The sequence below is a fragment of the Zalophus californianus genome, chromosome 13, assembly GCF_009762305.2.
Source record: "Zalophus californianus isolate mZalCal1 chromosome 13, mZalCal1.pri.v2, whole genome shotgun sequence".
NCBI lineage: Eukaryota > Metazoa > Chordata > Mammalia > Carnivora > Otariidae > Zalophus > Zalophus californianus.
Window position 1 is genome coordinate 70,655,446 of NC_045607.1, and position 20,186 is coordinate 70,675,631.

Sequence of the window (20,186 nt, forward strand, 5' to 3'; positions counted from 1 at the left end):
TTTTTTCTTTAAGTGTATTAATCTTTTAAATCATGTCAAAAACAAAAAATATTAAATGTCATTGTTACAGTAATACCAGCTTTTATAATTGCTCATATATTTACCTTTATGTAGATGTATATTTCTCTATATGGCTTTGAGTTTCTGTCTAATGTCCTTCTTTTTCACCTTGCCAGGACTCCCTTGGGCATTTCCTGCAGAGCAGGTCTAGTGTTTACAAACAATCTCAGTTTTTGTTTATCTGGGAATGTCTCAATTTCTCCTTCATTATTTCTAAAGATTATGTTTATTTGAGAGAGAGAGTGCACAAACAGGGGGAGGGGCAGAGGGAGAGGAGAGAATTTCAAGCAGACTCCCCACTGACTGTGGAGCCTGATGCGGGGCTTGATCCCAGGGTCCCGAGATCATGACCTGAGCTGAAGTCAGACGCTTAACTGACCAAGCCACCAAGGTGCCCCTCCTTCATTTTTGAAGGACAGTTTTGCCACATATAAGATAATTGGTTGAAAATTTTTTTCTTTTAGCATTTGAATATACTGGCCCATGTCTTCTGGGCTCCAAAGTTGCTGAAGAGAAATATGCTAATGGTCTTAGTAAATATCTCTTATATGTGGTAATTCGCTTCTTCTCACTGCTTTTAGGATTTTCTTTGTCTTTTGAAAGTTTTTTTTTTTTTTTTTAAGAGTTATTTATTAGAGAGAGAGAGAGCTGGGAAGGGGCAGAGGGAGAGAATCTCAAACAGATTCCCTGCTGAGCACAGAGCCCAATGCCGGGCTAAATCCCACAGCCCATGAGATCATGACCTGAGCCGAAACCAAAAATCTGACACTCAAATGACTGAGCCACCCAGGCGCCCCTTGAAGGTTTGTTTATAATGGGTCTTTGTGTGGTTTTCTTGGAGTTCCTCTTTAAAGATTTTTTTTTTTTAATTTGACAGAGAGAGAGACCGCAAGAGAGGGAACACAAGCGGGGGAGTGGGGAGAGGGAGAAGCAGGCTTCCTGCTGAGCAGGGTGCCCCATGTGGGTCCTGGGGTCATGACCCGAGCCGAAGGCAGACACTTAACGACTGAGCCACCCAGGCGCCCCTCTCTGAGTTCATCTTAATGTTGAAGCTTCTTTGAGCTTCTTAGATGTTTATATTCGTGTTTCATCAAATTTGGGAAGTTTGCAGCTACTATTTTTTAATTTTTTTCTATTTCATTTTATTATTTTTATTTAAATTCAAGTTAGTTAACATATAATGTAGTATTGGCTTCAGGAGCAATATTTAATTATTCATCACTTACATATAACACCCGGTGCTCATCACAAGTGCCCTCCTTAATGCCCATTGCCCATTTAGCCCATCCCTCCACCCACCTCACCTCCAGCAACCCTCAGTTTGTTCTCTATAGTTAAAAGTCTTCTTTTTCCTAAGATTTTATTTATGTATTTGAGAGAGAGAACATGAGCAGGGGGAGGGGCAGAAGGAGAAGCAGGCTCCCCACTGAGCAGGGAGCCCGATGTGGGTCTTAATCCCTGGACCCTGAGATCATGACTTGAGCCAAAGGCAGACACTTAACCCAACTGAGCCACCCAGGCGCCCCAGTTGAGTCTTTTATGATTTGCCTCCCTCTCTGTTTTTATCTTTTTTTTTAAAAAAAGATTTTATTTGTTTATTGACAGAGTGTGAGCAGGGGGAGGGGCAAGGGAGAGGGAGAGAGAAAACCTCAAGCAGACTCCACACTGAGTGTAGAGCTTGATGTGGGGTGGGGCTCAATCCCATGATTCTGAGATTATGACCTGAGCCAAAACCAAAAGTTGGATGCTTACCCACCTGAGCCACCCAGGTGCCACTCTGTTGTTATCTTATTTTATTTTCTTTCCCTTCTGTTTTCATCTGTTTTGTTTCTTAAATTCCATATATGAGTGAAATCATATGGTGCTTGTCTTTCTCTGACTGATTTTGCTTAGCATAATATACTCTGGTTCTATCCATGTTTTTGCAAATGGCAAGATTTCATTCTTTTTGATGGCTCAGTAATATCCCATTATATATATACCACATCTTCTGTATTGATTTATCAGTTGATGGACAATTGGGGTCTTTCCATAATTTGGCTGTTGTTTATAGTGCTGCTATTAATATTGGGGTGCATGTGCCCCTTTGAATCAGCATTTTTGTATTCTTTAGATAAATACCTTGTAGTGCAATTGCTGGGTTGCAGGGTAGTTCTATTTTTAACTTTTTGAGGAACCTCCATACTGTTTTCCACAGTGGCTGTACCAGTTTGCATTCCCACCAATAGTCTAAGACTGTTCCTCTTTCTCCATATCCTCATCAACATCTGTTGTTTCCTGAGTTGTTAATTTTAGCTATTCTAACAGGTGTGAGGTGGTATCTCACATGGTTTTGATTTATATTTCCCTGATGTTGAGTGATGCTGAGCATTTTTGCATGTGTCTGTTAGCCACTTGTATGTCTTCTTTGGCAAAATGTCTGTTCATGCTTTCTGCCCCTTTTTTTAACTGGATTATTTATTTTCTGAGTGTTGAGTTTGATGAGTTCTTTATGGATTCTAGGTACCAGCCCTTTATATGATATGTCAATCGCAAATAGCTTCTCCCATTCTTTCGGTTGCCTTTTAGTTTTGTTGATTGTTTCCTTCATTGTATGGAAGCTTTCTATCTTAATGAAGTCCCAATATTTCACTTTTGCTTTTGTTTCCCTTGCCACTGAATATGTGTCTAATAAGAAACTACTGTGGCCGAGGTCAAAGAGGTTGCTGCCTGTGTTCTCCTCTATGACTGTTTCCTGTATATTTAGGTCTTTCATCCATTTTGAATTTATTTTTGTGTATGGTGTAAGAAAGTTCAGCCACTATTTCTTTTTTTGTTTTGTTTTTTAATTTTTTATTGTTATGTTAATCACCATACATTACATCATTAGTTTTTGATGTAGTGTTCCATGATTCATTGTTTGTGCATAACACCCAGTGCTCCACGCAGAATGTGCCCTCTTTAATACCCATCACCAGGCTAACCCATCCTCCCACCCCCCTCCCCTCTAGAACCCTCAGTTTGTTTTTCAGAGTCCATCGTTTCTCATGGTTCATCTCCCCCTCCGACTTACTCCCCTTCATTCTTCCCCTCCTGCTATAAAAAGATAGCAATCTTTTTCTTTTTCTTTTTTCTTAACATATGTTGCATTATTTGTTTCAAAAGTACAGATCTGTGATCCAACAGTCTTGCACAATTCACAGCGCTCACCATAGCACATACGCTCCCCAATGTCTATCACCCCGCCACCCCATCCCTCCCAATTCCCACCACTCCAGCAACCCTCAGTTTGTTTCCTGAGATTAAGAATTCCTCATATCAGTGAGGTCACTCAGCATAACACCCTCCAGTTCCATCCACGTCATTGCAAATGGCAAGATCTCATTCCTTTTGATGGCTGCATAATATTCCATTGTGTATATATACCACATCTTCTTTATCCATTCATCTGTCGATGGACATCTTGGCTCTTTCCACACTTTGGCTATTGTGGACATTGCTGCTATAAACATTGGGGTGCACGTACCCCTTCGGATCCCTACATTTGTATCTTTTCAGCCACTATTTCTTAAAATATTCTCTATGTTCTTTTCTCTTGTCTCCTTCTGAGACCCACAGACTATGCATATTGGTCTGCTTGAGGGTATCCTACAGATCCTTTAGGCTCTGTTTGCTTTTCTTCATTTATTTTTCTATTTTCTGCCCACATAATTCCATTGTCTTGTCTTTAAGTTCTCTGATTCTTTCTCCTGCTTGTTCAACTCTGTCTCTAATCTGTCATTTTAGCTGTTGTACTTTTCAGCTCCAGGATTTTTTGTTGTTGTTATCTTTTTAGGTTTTCTGTCTCTTGATATTTCCATTTTGTTCACACATTGTTTTCTTGATTTTCTCCACAACTTCCTTTAGTTCTTTGAGCATCTTTATGACAGTTGTTTTAAAGTCTTTGTCTCACATAACTGCTGTAAGTCTTTTTCAGGGACAGTTTATATTGATTTATTTTTTGCCTCTCAATGGCCCATACTTCCTGTTTCTTTGAATACATTGTGATTTTTTGTCAAATGCTAGATATTTGAATCTAATAATGTAACTCTGGGGATCAAAGTCTTCTCCTTCCTTGGGGAATGGTATCTTTTATTATTTTTGTTTTTTTTTATTGTTGTTGGCTGTCTCTGTTCCAAGTATGAACATGAGGTGTAAACTTAATTTCTTAGGTCTTTTCTGAGCCTTTTTCCTTGGGCATGCACAGTCACTGTCTGATTTTCCCCTTATAGGCATTTGTTTTTGAATGTCCGGTTTTTAATGTCTGGCTCCTGAAAGTGAAAAAGTAAAAAATGAAGGGAGTAAAAAAAAAAAGTAAAAAATGAAGGTGCTAGCCCTTTAAATCCAGTGGAAGTCACTTCAGCTGGAGGGAGAGGGGCTTACAACAATTTGAGGAGTACAACTACAATGGTTGCCTGCCTCTTTGTCTCTTTGTTTGCACTTCTGTGACCAGAGGGCAATCAGTAACCAGAGCAGATTCCCATTATTTGGAGGACAGGGTCCTTTTTGCCCACCCTAATTCCCATAAACTGTGCAAGCTGCTCCACAGACATTCACATAGCTGCCTGCCACGTGGCTGAGGTTGGGGGATGAGTAGTTGCTACTGTGCTAAAAGCTAAAATTAACCGAAATTAACCTCAGTTTACCATCCACATCTTGCCCTGAAAGTTGCAAGCCTTCTTCAGCAGAGTCCAGAGTTATAAAACAGTTACATCAGATAGATTTTGCCAGTGCAGTTGTCTAGAGGAGGAGACAGATTCCTGGTGCTTCTTTCTCTATCTTCTCAGGATCCTCTGTTTGATTCATTTTTGAGTTAATTTTTGTGTATGGTGTGAAAAAAGGGGCCAAATTCACTTTTTGGAATGTATGTATCCAATTGTCCCAGCACCACTTGTTTAAAGCACTCTTATTTCCTTAATGAAGTACCTTATTCCTTTGTAAAACGTAAACTGACCAGGGGAGCCTGGGTGGCTCAGTTGGTTAAGCGTCTGCCTTTGGCTCAGGTCAGGTCCCAGGGTCCTGGGATCAAACCCCATGTTGGGTTCCCCACTCAGTGGGGAGCCTGTTTCTCCCTCTCCCTCTGCCCCTCCTCCCCACCCATGCTCTCTCTTTCTCAAATAAATAAATACAATCTTTGAAAAAAAAAACTGACCATAAATGTGAAGGCTTATGTCTAAACTCTCAATTATGTCCCAGTGATCTCTAAGGCTATACTTATACAAACACCATACTGTCTCTCTCATTATATGCTTGGCACATAATAGGTGTTCAGTATTTGAGTTGTATCGAAATTGAATTGGCTCAACTTTTTAAAGAATATGTGTTCTTACATGTGCCCCTTTTTTGTCTTTTTTGGGGGGGGTTGGTAGGGGGAGTTGTGGGTGATTTATTTTTGCTTCTTTTCTTCCTAGTTTCTTATCAAACTGTCTTTTGAAAAATTCAGTTCTTACTCTATAAAGAAATTTTCTGCCTCACTGAAAAATACTCAAGGGCAGAGTACTTTTGGGATAGGCATGATGGTAATGGTAGTAGCCATAGAAAAACAGAGGACACTGGCTGGAACTGCACTCTTTAGAGAAGTGAAATCTAGAGGCCAGTTAGTTGCCATCATGTTACTCCTTCCATAGAATCTTAGCACTGTTTTATGCATTGTTGTATTTATTATTTAAAGTGAAATCTTACCAGAATATATTGGACATATTTTTTGAAGCAGTAGACTTAGAGTTATATGTGTAGCCCTTAGCAATAGAATAACTCATGGGCAAGTTACTTTAGTGAGGCCTTGATTACTTTGTGGCAAAATAATTCTTGCTCTATCAGCCTCTTATGATGTTGAGAGTCAAAGTGATGCTTTACGTGAGTGCTTTGCAAAATACAATGTGCTGCACAAATATTTATAGTGTCGTTTGTTTATTAAGCAGTGATACACATTTTTGTTTCTTTCAAACGCTAAGATAATATATAGGGAAAGGAATTTGAACTTTTGGGTCATTTGCTTACAAATACAATTAAAATGGATGAAGTTTGAGCGTTATAGCTCAAGAATGTTGGACATATATGAAACTAATGAGAGTGAGAGGAATATTTTCTTCAGTCTCTCTCTTTTTTTTAAAAAAAATTTATTTGAGAGAGAGAATGGGAGGAGTGGGAGAGGGAGAGAAAGAGAATCTCAAGCAGACTCTGTACTGAGCACAGAGCCCGACACAGGGTTCAGTCTCACAACCCTGAGATCATGACCTGAGCTGACACCAAGACTCAGACACTTAACTGACTGCACCACCCAGGCGCCCTTTCAGTCTCTGTCTTTATTACAAGAAGTTGGAGAAGAAATGCTGCTTTAATTGGAGAACATGTAAAATTTCTAATTTAATGTAATTGAATAGATTGTGATAAAATCTTGTCTCTTTATCATGGATATGTAGAATTTATGTAAAAAATATTTTTTCAAGGGCGCCTGGGTGGCTCAGTCGTTAAGCGTCTGTCTGCTTTCAGCCCAGGTCATGGTCCCAGAGTCCTGGGATCGAGCCCCGCATCGGGCTCCCTGCTCAGCGGGAAGCCTGCTTCTCCCTCCCCCACCCCCCGCTTGTGTTCCTGCTGTCGCTCTCTCTCTCTCTGTCAAATAAATAAAATCTTTAAAATATATATATATTTTTTCAATGTAATGTACAAGATGGAGTAATACAGAGCTACAATAATCAAGGAAGTGTGTTATGGCATAAGGGTAGGCATATAGGTTGACAGAACAGAATTGAATCCAGAAAGAAACTCTTAAATTTATGGTCAATTGATTTTTGTAAAAGAATGCCAAGACAATTTGGTGGGGAAGGAATAATTCTCAGCAAATAATGCTGGATATCCACATGCAGAAGAATGAGTTTGGACCCATGGTTCACCCCATACACAAAAAAATTACTCAAAATGGATTATAGACCTAAATCTAGGAGCTAAAATGGTAAAGCTCTTAGAAGAAATTATAGGAGAAATCACAACTTTGAGTTAGGTAGCGGTTTCTTGCATAAATTGGACATTGTCAAAATTCAGAAATTTTGTAATACAAAGGACACTATCAAGAATGTGAAACGACAGAGTGCCTGGGTGACTCAGTTGGTTAAGCATCTGCCTTTGGCTCAGGTCGTGATCCCAGAGTCCTGGGATCAAGCCCCACATCAGGCTTCCTGCTCAACAGGGAGTCTGTTTGTCCCTTCCCCTGTCCCTCCCCCACTCATGCTCACACGTGCTTTCTCTCTCAAATAAATAGATAAAATCTTTAAAAAAAAAATGAAAGGACAACCCACAGAATGGGAGAAAATGTTTCTAAATCATATATTTGATAAGAGACTTATATCTAGAATATATAAAGAACTCTTACAACTCGGGCACCTGGGTGGCTCAGTTGGTTAAGCGACTGCCTTCGGCTCAGGTCATGATCCTGGAGTCCTGGGATCGAGTCCCGCATCAGGCTCCCTGCTCAGCAAGGAGTCTGCTACTCCCTCTGACCCTCTTCCCTCTTGTGCTCTCTCTCTTTCATTCTCCCTCTCTCTCTCAAATAAATAAATAAAATCTTTAGAAAAAAAAAAAACTCTTACAACTCGAAAGTAAAAAACAATCCAGTTAAAAAGTGGGCCAAGGATCTCAGCAGACATTTGTCCAAAAAGATAAAAAAATATCCAATAAGCACATGAAAAGATGCTTAGCACCATTAACCATCAGGGAAATGCAGCTGAAAGCCATAGTGAGATACCACTTCACACTCATTTAGGTGGCTATGATGAATAAAGACAGATAATGGCAAGTGTTGGTGAGAATGTAAAGAAATTAGAACCCTCATATGCTACTGATGGGATTGTAAAATGGTGCAGCCACTTTGGAAAACTATCTTGCAATTCCTCAAAAAATTAAACATAGAGTTAACATATGTTCCAGCAGTTCTACTTATAGATATATACCCAAGATAATTGAAAACATAGCCACACAAAAACTTGTTCTTGAATGTTTATAGTAGCATTATTCATAATAGCACAAAAGTAGAAACCACCCAAATGTCCATCAACCAATGAACTGAGAAATAAAATATCATGTATCCATCAGTGAGATATTATTTGGTAATCGGAAATGAACTGATACATGCTATAATATAGGTGAACTTTGAAAGCATTGTGCTAAGTGAAAGAAGCCAGTCACAAAAGACCACATATTATATGACTTCATTTATATCAGATATCCAGAAAAGGCAGATCTATACAGACAGAATGTAGATTAGTGTTGTGCAGGGGAAACTGAGAGGGGAGGTATTAGGAAGAAATGGAGAATGGTAAAAATGCAGGGTTTGTTTTGGGGGTGATGAAACTTATTAAATTGATTGTAGTATGGTTGCACAACTCTGGATATATTAAAAACCATGGAAATGTGCATATTAAATGGGTGATTTATATGGTATATGGATAATTTTTTTTTTAAATCAAGCAGTATCCAACTCAAAAAAAATGAAGAAAAGGACTTCTAAGAATGTGTCTCTGTTTATCTTCTGGAGATACAGAAGAATCACATGGTTGATTGTCTCTTAGTTACCATTTTTCTTTCATTCTCCAGCCTTCTGGTGGCTGACTAGGTTTATTAAATGCATACACTTTTGTGTTGAATGATAGTAAATCGTAATTCATTTTTGACAGGAATTGAGTTCTCAGACTTTATCACATGATGGAGGATTCTTCAATAGACTGGAAGATGATGTTCATAAAATTCTTATTAGAGAAAAAAGAAGAGAACAGCTTACAGAATATAATGGAACAGATAATTGCGCAGCTCATGAACACAACCAGGCATGTAAAATAGAAAATTCTCTTAAAATCACAGTGAAATTAAAATGCAATTTTCCTTTTTAAAAAAAACTTAAACAGTGGAATCCAATTATGATGATATGACACTACAGTTTTAGGATATCTTAGTCATTATCACACATAGATACTTATATTAACAAGTATGAGGTACTCCATTCATTGAATATTTATTGAGTGTGTGCTGTGTGCTAGGTACTGTTAGTCACCAGTATAGGGGAGTGGGAATACCGAGATGGGTGAGACTGTCCTTCACTTTGGTACTCAGAACAGTGGGGATAAGAGGAGGCAGACCTATCGAGTATCATTCAGCATGACAAAGGCTTGAGAGAGATGGACAATACAAATGAGGTTTTGAATAGAGAAGGTGCTAGCTCCCTCCTTGGGTGAATTGTGAAAGGTGTCTGAAGAATTGACATTTGGGATGGATGTTGAATGATGAATAAACCGTAAGCAGAGAAATGGAGGGGCCCTATGGGAAGTGGAAGAGCAGAGGCCCAGAGCTGCACAAGTCTTAGACTGAATATTCAGGAAATAGGTTTTGCATTGAGATGCACAGAGTGTGTGAGGCTGAGGTAACAGGGCTAGGGAAATAGTTTGGGTTTAGAATATGAAGGTCTTTTTAAGAGGAACTAAGAAGTTGGAATTTTAACCTGTAGACCAGGGGTTGCAAACTATTGCCCACAAGCTAAGAATGGTATTCACATTTTAAATATATTACTCAAAAAATAAAAAAGAAAGAAAAGATCTCATCATATAGAGACCTGTAAGTCTGCATTTATTTTTCTCACCACAACTGCTAGTCTTGTTTTATTTACTCCTTTCTTTTTTTTTTTTTTTTTTGGTCTAACTTACTCTTAAATTTTCACCCATTCTTTACCTTATATTGACCTCTAACCCATCAATAATTGTTCTCAGCCTGAAACTTGTAGTAAGTGATTTCAGTAGTGTTCCCACAAATGCTTTCCCTTTACCTCCTTGATTTTCTCTTCTTCCCTTGTAGGTGCACAGCACTGGCTTTCACAGTATTGCCTACTTTCTCTATTCTGATTTAATTCCTGGCTGCCAGGTGTTGCTGGAAAATATATACGTATTTTAAGACAATGCTAATGTTCTGTTCTGAAAATCAGTGCAATGTAACTTTTGCCAGATCTTCATTTCTACATAACAGTCCTTTGGTTCATCTCTCTCTCTCCTTTTTTTTTTTTTAATTAAACTATAATAAACATACAGTGTTACATTAGTTTCAGGTGTACAATATAACGATTCAGCAATTCAGTACAGTTTGACTTTGACAGATTCCTATAGTGGCTGTTCCAAAATCTAAAAGCCCGTTTCCCATCCTTTTATTCTTCTGTGGATATTACCTCTTTGTTTCATTAAGATTGATAAATTCAGTCACTCAACAAATTAAACACCTACTATGTTGTGTTATAGGACACCAAAGAAGTCAGACCATTTTTATTCTAATGCAGATGTATGATGTGTTTATAAATAACACTAACATAATTCCACATGGAAATCTATTTTCAACTTAGTGGCAGGAAATCCTTGCCTGTACAAGAAGTACTTGTGAGCTTCTTCCTTTCTAACATTGAATTAAATTTAATGTTTTCAAGTCTTGCCTTAACTGTCAAATTTTATGTATAGTCCGTGCAACCATGTTAACATTTATGGTTAATATATGTGCTTCCTCTTTTTTCATTGACTATGATTCACCCTTTGTGGTCCGTATCTTCTTTTTTTTAAGCCATCTCAGATGATTTTTGGATAGAAAGAATTATATTCGTGTATTTCAGTAAGTAGGTGTCTTAAACCCTATGTAGAACAAATTTTTGCATATAAAAGTTCAGTTAAATGATTAAGTAATGTTAATCTAGTAAGACCAAAGCAATAGTGCAGTATAGAACAAGTGTCTTTGAAATCAGCCAAACCTAATAATACAAAATAGAGCTTATGTAGCTTATCAACTCTGCTACATTGGGATGAAATTACCTGCCTCTCATGTACTGTTTTTAGGAGTTGCAATTAATTAGCAGTTAAGATTTAAAATTTTTATCAGAGTATGTTGTACATAGTACTCAATATATAATTATTTTTGTATAAGGTAGAAAATGGTGTGTCCCAAAAAGGATATATTGGTAAAGTGCCATGGTAATTCACAGGAATGGAGATCAGAGATGGCTTTCTAAGGAAAAAATGGCTTTTGAATTGGAATATAAAGAACAGTAGAATTTGAATATGCACAGGGGAGGGAGAAGAAACTAGAATGCCATAAGTATGGAGGCAGGAAGTATAAACAAGCCTAATTAAAACAGAAGGACCTTTGAGGAGTATAGTTTAAGTTTGGTAAGTTAGGTTGGAAAAGACTGTGGAGGATTTAAAGGCCTGGTTTATGCTTTAGTCAGTAGACAGTAAAGAATTTTTGAAGGTTTTTGAGCAGAGGACCAAGTTTTATGTGATGATAATTTCACTGGAGTGCCTAGGAAAAACTGAATGAAGTTGAAGACTAGTGTTAGGAATTAGACAATGCTCAGTATTATTAAGGGTATAGAACAACAGTAGCATACTGCTAGTGGTATAGTGTAAATCGATATAACCATTTTGGAAAACTGTTTGGTATTAACTTTTTATTTATTTTTGTGGTAAAGATGCAAGAGTATTTTTTTCAGCTTTAAAATGCACATTATAAAAAAGAAATAAAATGCATGTCATGATGATTTGATATACATAATCGTTGTGAAATGTTTCCTCCCATCTAGTTAATTAACACATTTACCATCTCACATATTTATCTTTTTTTTTTTTTTTAGAACATTTAAGTTCTAGCCTCTTAAAACATCAATTATGCAATGCAGTATTATCAACTGTAGTCACCATGGTATACATTAGATTCTCCGACCTTATTCATCTTATAGCTGAAAGTGTGGACCATTTTACCAGCCTCTCCCTTGTTCCCCTTTCCCCCGGACCCTAGCAACCAGTATTAACTTTTCAAGTTGGAGATGATAGGCAGACCACATGTTCTATAATTGTACCCTAGATTAAACCCTGGACACATGTTCAAGAAGAATGTTCAAAACTCAGTTGTTCATAATAACAAAATTTATAGGAGAAACAAATGAGCTACAGTTATACATAGCAACATGAATGAATATCAAAAACATAATTTTGATGAAAAAAGCAAGTCACCAAATAATAGTTTGATGCCATTTATATATATTTCAAAAAAATAAATTTAATGTATTGTTTAGTGATACATATATATGCAGTAAAAGACTAACAAAGGAAGAGAATGACAATACAAAATTCATAAAAGGGGATATCCTCAGGTGGGAAGGGAAATAGATATGATTGGGAAGGGGCACATGGGGAAATGCCAAAATTTTGGTAATGTTCAAATTCTTAATCTACCTATTGGGTTATTTTTACCTTATGTGTGTCATTATATATTTCTGTTGCATATGCAAAATTTTTCATAATTAAAAAATTAGGATTTTCTCATAGTGTAGAGTGTAATGGGGAAAAGAAAAAGATCGAGACCATATAGATAAATACTTCTCTCTCTCTTTATCTCCTTCCTCTCTCCATTGTGTTCCTTTCTCAAACAAAGAAAGCTCTTCTTTTTGCCATGGTTAAATCCTCTTTTACTGTACATTAATATACTCAGGAATTTTTAAAGGTGAAAAATAAATCAACCCTAATTAACCCATTCTTTACATGTGGTTTCATTTTTGAATACCACTTTTCTAGGAAGATGCCACATGCATAAGTATTTTAAAAATAATTGTAACAATGTTAAATAGTTTTGTAGCGCCTTTTGTAAACCATGCATTTTATTGTCAAATCAGTACGTGTAATTCACTTGGTCATTCATTGCCCTATTGTTGAATATTTAGGTTGTTTGGAATTGGTCACTTGATATTCATTGAACATCTTCCTATGTTTAATTTTTTTATGAAATATGTTCTTGAAACAAATTCTTTTTTTTTTTTAAGATTTTATTTTTTTAAGTGATCTCTACCCAGCATAGGGCTTGAACCCATAGCCCTGAGATCAGGAGTTACATGCTCCACCGACTGAGCCAGCCAGGCACCCCTTCTTGAAATAAAATATTTTTAAAGATTTGTTTATTTATTTGAGAAGGGGGGGAGAGAGAGAGTACACACAAGTGGGGGGGAGGGACAGAGAAAGAAGGGAGAGAGAATGTCAAGCAAATTCCTCGCTGAGTGCAAAGCCTGACATGGGGCTCAGTCCCATGACCCAAGATCATGACCTGAGCCAGAATCAAGTGTCGGACACTTAACTGACTGAGCCACCCAGGTGCTCCTTGAAAAAATTCTTAAAAGATAGTAATTGAATCAACGGATGTAAACATCTTAGTGTCAACATTGTCTTCTAGAAGCAGGATATGAGCTTACTAAATTGTCCACAACTTCACCAGCATTGGGTAGATCATCCACTGCTGATCTTATGGACTTCAGAGCTCTGTTTTATTAATTGCCTTTGTATATCTTGCTCTTTTGCTCTGTTGATACCTATTCTAACTATGCCCAAACTCATGGGCATAGTTCAAAGCAAGCATTGGGCTTGTACATCATTCCTGTTTTTGGTTCTGTCATTTTATCCAGATATCCAGACTCCAAACTTCTTTTTTCACTTTTCTGTTTTTCAAGGTCTGGGAGTTTTTCATTCTTGAAGTATTTTTCAAATCTATCTTCTCTTCCATTTTCATGAGCACTTTTCTAATTTAGGTCCTCATTATTTCTTACTGGTATTATTTCAGTAATTTTTAACAACTCTTTTTGCCTCCTGCCTTCTAATGCTAGGAGTAATTTCCCTTATACACTGCTACCAAATGACTTTTAAAAAGCATGACTTCAGTCATGCCACACCAAGTCCTTAAACCTCAATGTCCATTGAATCAAGTACAATATCCTTGACCTGATACATAAGGTCCTCAGGCTCTGCTTTTCAAACTGAGAGTTCTACCTCATTTAACCAGTCCAGAAATCAATTTAGTAGGTTTATGGATAGGCAGTAGAAAAATACAGTAGATAATAGAAAAAAAAAAGAAAAATGCCCAGTATATGACATCTATTCATATTTTATAAAATTTGTTTCTATGTGTATATGTACATATACACAACATACACACATAAGTACATATACATACACTGACATGTGTGTATTCTGGGTCATGATCTAAAACATTCCTTAATGTGGATCACTGTCAAATAAGTATAAAAGCGTTGCTCTTTTGTGTAGTTTCAACCTAATTAACTTCAGCCATATTCTTTCCCAGATTTTCTCCTGGCTAGAGTAAAGCACACCTATCACAGAATGCTTGATCTTCCCTGGCTTTGCTCAAGGTTCATGTCACTTGTCATCTTCTCCCTGAAGCTTTCTCTCACTGCCCCAGCTGAAACACCAAACACAGAAGATCTGGATGTGATCTTTCCTTCTTTCTTAACTCCACAGCATTTTGTTTTTCTCATGGCACATTTCATGCACGTTTTTATTATCATTCTTAACAGATTACAAATCCTTTGTGGTCATGGACTTTATCTTGTACATCCTTGTATCCTCATTTTAGTGTATAATAATTTCTACTTAGAGGATATGTTTTCATTTTATTAATTGAAATATAGGGCTTTATAAAAATGAATGCACATTAAAACTATGGTTTTCTGTTTTTAAAAAGTGATCTTTGTTGTCTTTTTTATTTTTTTTAATTTTTTTATTGTTATGTTAATCACCATATATTACATAATTTGTTTTGGTGTACTGTTCCATGATTCATTGTTTGTTCATAACACCCAGTGCTCCATGCAGAATGTGCCCTCCTCAATACCCATCACCAGGCTAACCCATCCCCCCACCATCCTCCCCTCCAGAAACCTCAGTTTGTTTTTCAGAGTCCATCATCTCTCCTGGTTCGTCTCCCCCTCTGACTTACTCCCCTTCATTCTTCCTCTCCTGCTATCTTCTTCTTTTTCTTTTTTCTTAACATATGTTGCGTTATTTGTTTCAGAAGTACAGATCTGTGATTCAACAGTCTTACACAATTCACAGCGCTCACCGTAGCACATATCTTCCCCAATGTCCATCACCCAGCCACCCCATCCCTCCCACCCCCCACCACTCCAGCAACCCTCAGTTTGTTCCTGAGATTAAGAATTCCTCATATCAGTGAGGTCATATGATACATGTCTTTCTCTGATTGACTTATTTCACTCAGCATAACACCCTCCAGTTCCATCCACGTCGTTGCAAATGGCAAGATCTCATTCCTTTTGATGGCTGCATAATATTCCATTGTGTATATATACCACTTCTTCTTTATCCATTCATCTGTCGATGGACATCTTGGCTCTTTCCACAGTTTGGCTATTGTGGACATTGCTGCTATAAACATCGGGGTGCACGTACCCCTTCGGGTCCCTACATTTGTATCTTTGGGGTAAATACCCAGTAGTGCAATTGCTGGATCGAATGGTAGCTCTAATTTCAACTGTTTGAGGAACCTCCATACTGTTTTCCAGAGGGGTTGCACCAGCTTGCATTCCCACCAACAGTGTAGGAGGGTTCCCCTTTCTCCACATCCCCGCCAACATCTGTCATTCCCTGACTTGTTAATTTTAGCCATTCCGACTGGTGTGAGGTGGTATCTCATTGAGGTTTTGATTTGGATTTCCCTGATGCCGAGCGATGTTGAGCACTTTTTCATGTGCCTGTTGGCCATTTGGATGTCTTCTTTGGACAAATGTCTGTTCATGTCTTCTGCCCATTTCTTGATTGGATTATTTGTTCTTTGCGTGTTGAGTTTGATAAGTTCTTTATAGATTTTGGATACTAGCCCTTTATCTGATATGTCATTTGCAACTATTTTCTCCCATTCTGTCGGTTGTCTTTTGGTTTTGTGGACTGTTTCTTTTGTGTGCAAAAGCTTTTTATCTTGATGAAATCCCAATAGTTCATTTTTGCCCTGGCTTCCTCTGCCTTTGGTGATGTTTCTAGGAAGAAGTTGCTGCGGCTGAGGTCGAAGAGGTTGCTACCTGTGTCCTCCTTTAGGATTTGGATGGACTCCTGTCTCACGTTTAGGTCTTTCAACCATTTGGAGTCTATTTTTGTCTGTGGTGTAAGGAAATGGTCCAGTTTCATTCTTCTGCATGTGGCTGTCCAATTTTCCCAACACCATTTGTTGAAGAGACTGTCTTTTTTCCACTGGACATTCTTTCCTGCTTTGTCAAAGATAAGTTGACCATAGAGTTGAGGGTCCATTTCTGGGCTCTCGATTCTGTTCCATTGATCTATGTGTCTGTTTTTGTGCCAGTACCATACTGTCTTGATGATGACAGCTTTGTAATAGAGCTGGAAGTCCGGAATTGTGATGCCGCCAGCTTTGCTTTTCTTTTTCAATATTCCTCTGGCTATTCGGGGTCTCTTCTGGTTCCATACAAATTTTAAGATTATTTGTTCCATTTCTTTGAAAAAAGTGGATGGTATTTTGATGGGGATTGCATTGAATGTGTAGATTGCTCTACGTAGCATTGACATCTTCACAATGTTGGTTCTTCCAATCCATGAGCATGGAATGTTTTTCCATTTCTTTGTGTCTTCTTCAATTTCTTTCATGAGTATTTTATAGTTTTCTGAGTACAGATCCTTTGCCTCTTTGGTTAAATTTATTCCTAGGTATCTTATGGTTTTGGGTACAATTGTGAATGGGATCGACTCCTTGATTTGTCTCTCTTCTGTCTTGTTGTTGGTGTATAGGAATGCCACTGATTTCTGTGCATTGATTTTATAGCCTGCTACTTGACTGAATTCCTATATGAGTTCTAGGAGTTTTGGGGTGGAGTCCTTTGGGTTTTCCACCTACAGTATTATATCATCTGCAAAGAGTGAGAGTTTGACTTCCTCTTTGCCGATTTGGATGCCTTTGATTTCTTTTTGTTGTCTGATTGCTGTGGCTAGGACTTCTAATACTATGTTGAATAGCAGTGGTGAGAGTGGACATCCCTGCCGCGTTCCTGACCTTAGGGGAAAAGCTCTCAGCTTTTCCCCATTGAGAATGATATTCGCTGTAGGTTTTTCGTAGATGGCTTTTATGATATTGAGGTATGTACCCTCTATCCCTATACTCTGAAGAGTTTTGATCAAGAAAGGATGCTGTACTTTGTCAAATGCTTTTTCTGCATCTATTGAGAGGATCATATGATTCTTGTTCTTTCTTTCGTTAATGTATTGTATCACATTGATTGATTTGCGGATGTTGAACCAGCCTTGCAGCCCAGGGATAAATCCCACTTGGTCGTGGTGAATAATCCTTTTAATGTACTGTTGGATCCTATTGGCTAGTATTTTGGTGAGAATTTTTGCATCCATGTTCATCAAGAATATTGGTCTGTAATTCTGCTTTTTGATGGGATCTTTGTCTGGTTTTGGGATCAAGGTAATGGTGGCCTCATAAAATGAATTTGGAAGTTTTCCTTCCATTTCTATTTTTTGGAACAGTTTCAGGAGAATAGGTATTAATTCTTCTTTAAATGTCTGATAGAATTCCCCTGGGAAGCCATCTGGCCCTGGGCTTTTGTTTCTTGGGGGATTTTTGATGACTGCTTCAATTTCCTTAGTGGTTATAGGTCTGTTCAGGTTTTATATTTCTTCCTGGTTCAGTTTTGGTAGTTGATACTTCTCTAGGAATGCACCCATTTCTTCCAGGTTATCTAATTTGCTGGCATAGAGTTGCTCATAATATGTTCTTAGAATTGTTTGTATTTCTTTGGTGTTGGTTGTGATCTCTCCTCTTTCATTCATGATTTTGTGGATTTGGGTCATTTCTCTTTTCTTTTTGATCAGTCTGGCCAGGGGTTTATCAATCTTGTTAATTCTTTCAAAGAACCAGCTCCCAGTTTCCTTGATCTGTTCTACTGTTCTTTTGGTTTCTAGTTCATTGATTTCTGCTCTGATCTTTATTAGTTCTCTTCTCCTGCTGGGTTTAGGCTTTATTTGCTGTTCTTTCTCCAGCTCCTTTAGGTGTAGGGTTAGATTGTGTATTTGAGACCTTTCTTGTTTCTTGAGAAAGGCTTGTATTGCTATATACTTTCCTCTCAGGACTGCCTTTGCTGTATCCCAAAGATTTTGAACAGTTGTGTTTTCATTTTCATTGGTTTTCATGAATTTTTTTAATTCTTCTTTCATTTCCTGGTTGACCCATTCATTCTTTAGTAGGATGCTCTTTAGCCTCCATGTATTTGAGTTCTTTCTGACTTTCCTCTTGTGATTGAGTTCTAGTTTCAAAGCATTGTGGTCTGAAAATATGCAGGGAATGATCCCAGTCTTTTGGTACCGGTTGAGACCTGATTTGTGACCTAGGATGTGATCATTTCTGGAGAATGTTCCATGGGCACTAGAGAAGAATGTGTATTTCGTTGCTTTGGGATGGAACGTTCTGAATATGTCTGTGAAGTCCATTTGGACCAGTGTGTCATTTAAAGTCTTTATTTCCTTGTTGATCTTTTGCTTAGAGGATCTGTCCATTTCAGTCAGGGGGGTGTTAAAGTCCCCCACTATTATTGTATTGTTGTCAATGTGTTTCTTTGCTTTTGTTCTTAATTCCCTTATATAATTGGCTGCTCCCATGTTCGGGGCATAGATACTTACAATTGTTAGATCTTCTTGTTGGATAGACCCTTTAAGTAGGATATAGTGTCCTTCCTCATCTCTTATTACAGTCTTTGTTTTAAAATCTAGTTTTTCTGATATAAGAATTGCCACCCCAGCTTTCTTTTGGTGTCCATTAGCATGGTAAATGGTTTTCCACCCCCTCACTTTCAATCTGGGGGTGTCTTTGGGTCTAAAATGAGTCTCTTGCAGACAGCATATGGATGGGTCTTGTTTTTTAATCCAATCTGATAGCCTGTGTCTTTTGATTGGGGCTTTGAGCCCATTTACATTCAGGGTAACTATTGAAAGGTATGAATTTAGTGCCATTGTATTGCCTGTAAGGTGACTGTTACTGTATGTTGTCTGTGTTCCTTTCTGATCTTTGCTGCTTTTAGGCTCTCTCTTTGCTTAGAGGACCCCTTTCAATATTTCTTGGAGGGCTGGTTTCATGTGTGCAAATTCCTTTAGTTTTTGTTTGTTCTAGAAGCTTTTTATCTCTCCTTCTATTTTCAATGACAGCCTAGCTGGATATAGTATTCTTGGCTGCATATTTTTCTCGTTTAGTGCTCTGAAGATATCTTGCCAGTCCTTTCTTGCCTGCCAGGTCTCTGTGGATAGGTCTGTTGCCAATCTAATATTTTTACCCTTGTAGGTTACATATCTCTTCTCCCGAGCTGCTTTCAGGATTTTCTCTTTGTCTGTGAGACTCGTAAGTTTTACTATTAGATGTCGGGGTGTTGACCTATTTTTATTGATTTTGAGAGGGGTTCTCTGTGCCTCCTGGATTTTGATGCCTGTTTCCTTCCTCACATTAAGGAAGTTCTCTGCTATTATTTGCTCCAATATACCTTCTGCCCCTCTCTCTCTTTCTTCTTCTTCTGGGATCCCAATTATTCTAATGTTTCGTCTTATTGAATCACTTATCTCTCGAATTCTGCCCTCGTGATCCTGTAGTTGTTTCTCCCTCTTTTTCTCAGCCTCTTTACTTTCCATCATTTGGTCTTCTATATCGCTGATTCTCTCTTCTGCCTCATTTATCCTAGCAGTTAGTGCCCCCATTTTTGATTGCACCTCATCAATAGCCTTTTTGATTTCGACTTGGTTAGATTTTAGTTCTTTTATTTCTCCAGAAAGGGTTTCTCTAATAACTTCCACGCTTTTTTTCAAGCCCAGCTAGTATCTTTAAAGTCATGATTCTGAATTCTAGGTCCGACATCGTACTAATGTCCGTATTGAGTAGGTCCCTGGCCGATGGTACTACCTCTTGTTCTTTTGCTGAGGTGATTTTTTTCATCTTGTCATTTTGTCCAGAGGAGAATAGATGAATGAGAGAATAAAATGCTAACAGGTTTACAACGTCCCCAGCAAATATACTGTATACAAATCAGAAAAGACCTGAAACCAGGGGAAAAGAAAGGGAAAGAAAGAAAAAAGAAAGAGAGAGAGAAAAAAAGATAAAAACAAAAACAGAACAATACAAAAAAAAGCAGAATGTGATCAAATATGATCAGGCTAGTGCATAGATCAGTGGCACACACTAGATTTTGGGCGTATTTTGATCTGTTAGAAAAAAGTGCCTCCTAAAATTTTAAAGGAAGAAAG

General features: G+C 37.9%; 1 protein-coding gene across 7 annotated transcripts in view; it reads left to right on the forward strand.

The window, feature by feature from the left end:
* The window catches only part of GKAP1 (G kinase anchoring protein 1), an 88,139-nt gene that overhangs the window by 51,938 nt on the left and 16,015 nt on the right, over window positions 1–20,186 (forward strand). For 6 of the 7 annotated variants that reach the window (XM_027616955.1, XM_027616952.1, XM_027616953.1 and 3 more), the window contains one exon: window positions 8,748–8,897. The exons of the other annotated variant lie outside the window; for it this stretch is intronic. In XM_027616955.1, coding sequence (XP_027472756.1) covers window positions 8,748–8,897 — 150 coding nt within the window. The remainder of the gene's footprint in view (window positions 1–8,747; window positions 8,898–20,186) is intronic. 7 annotated transcript variants of the gene reach the window in all.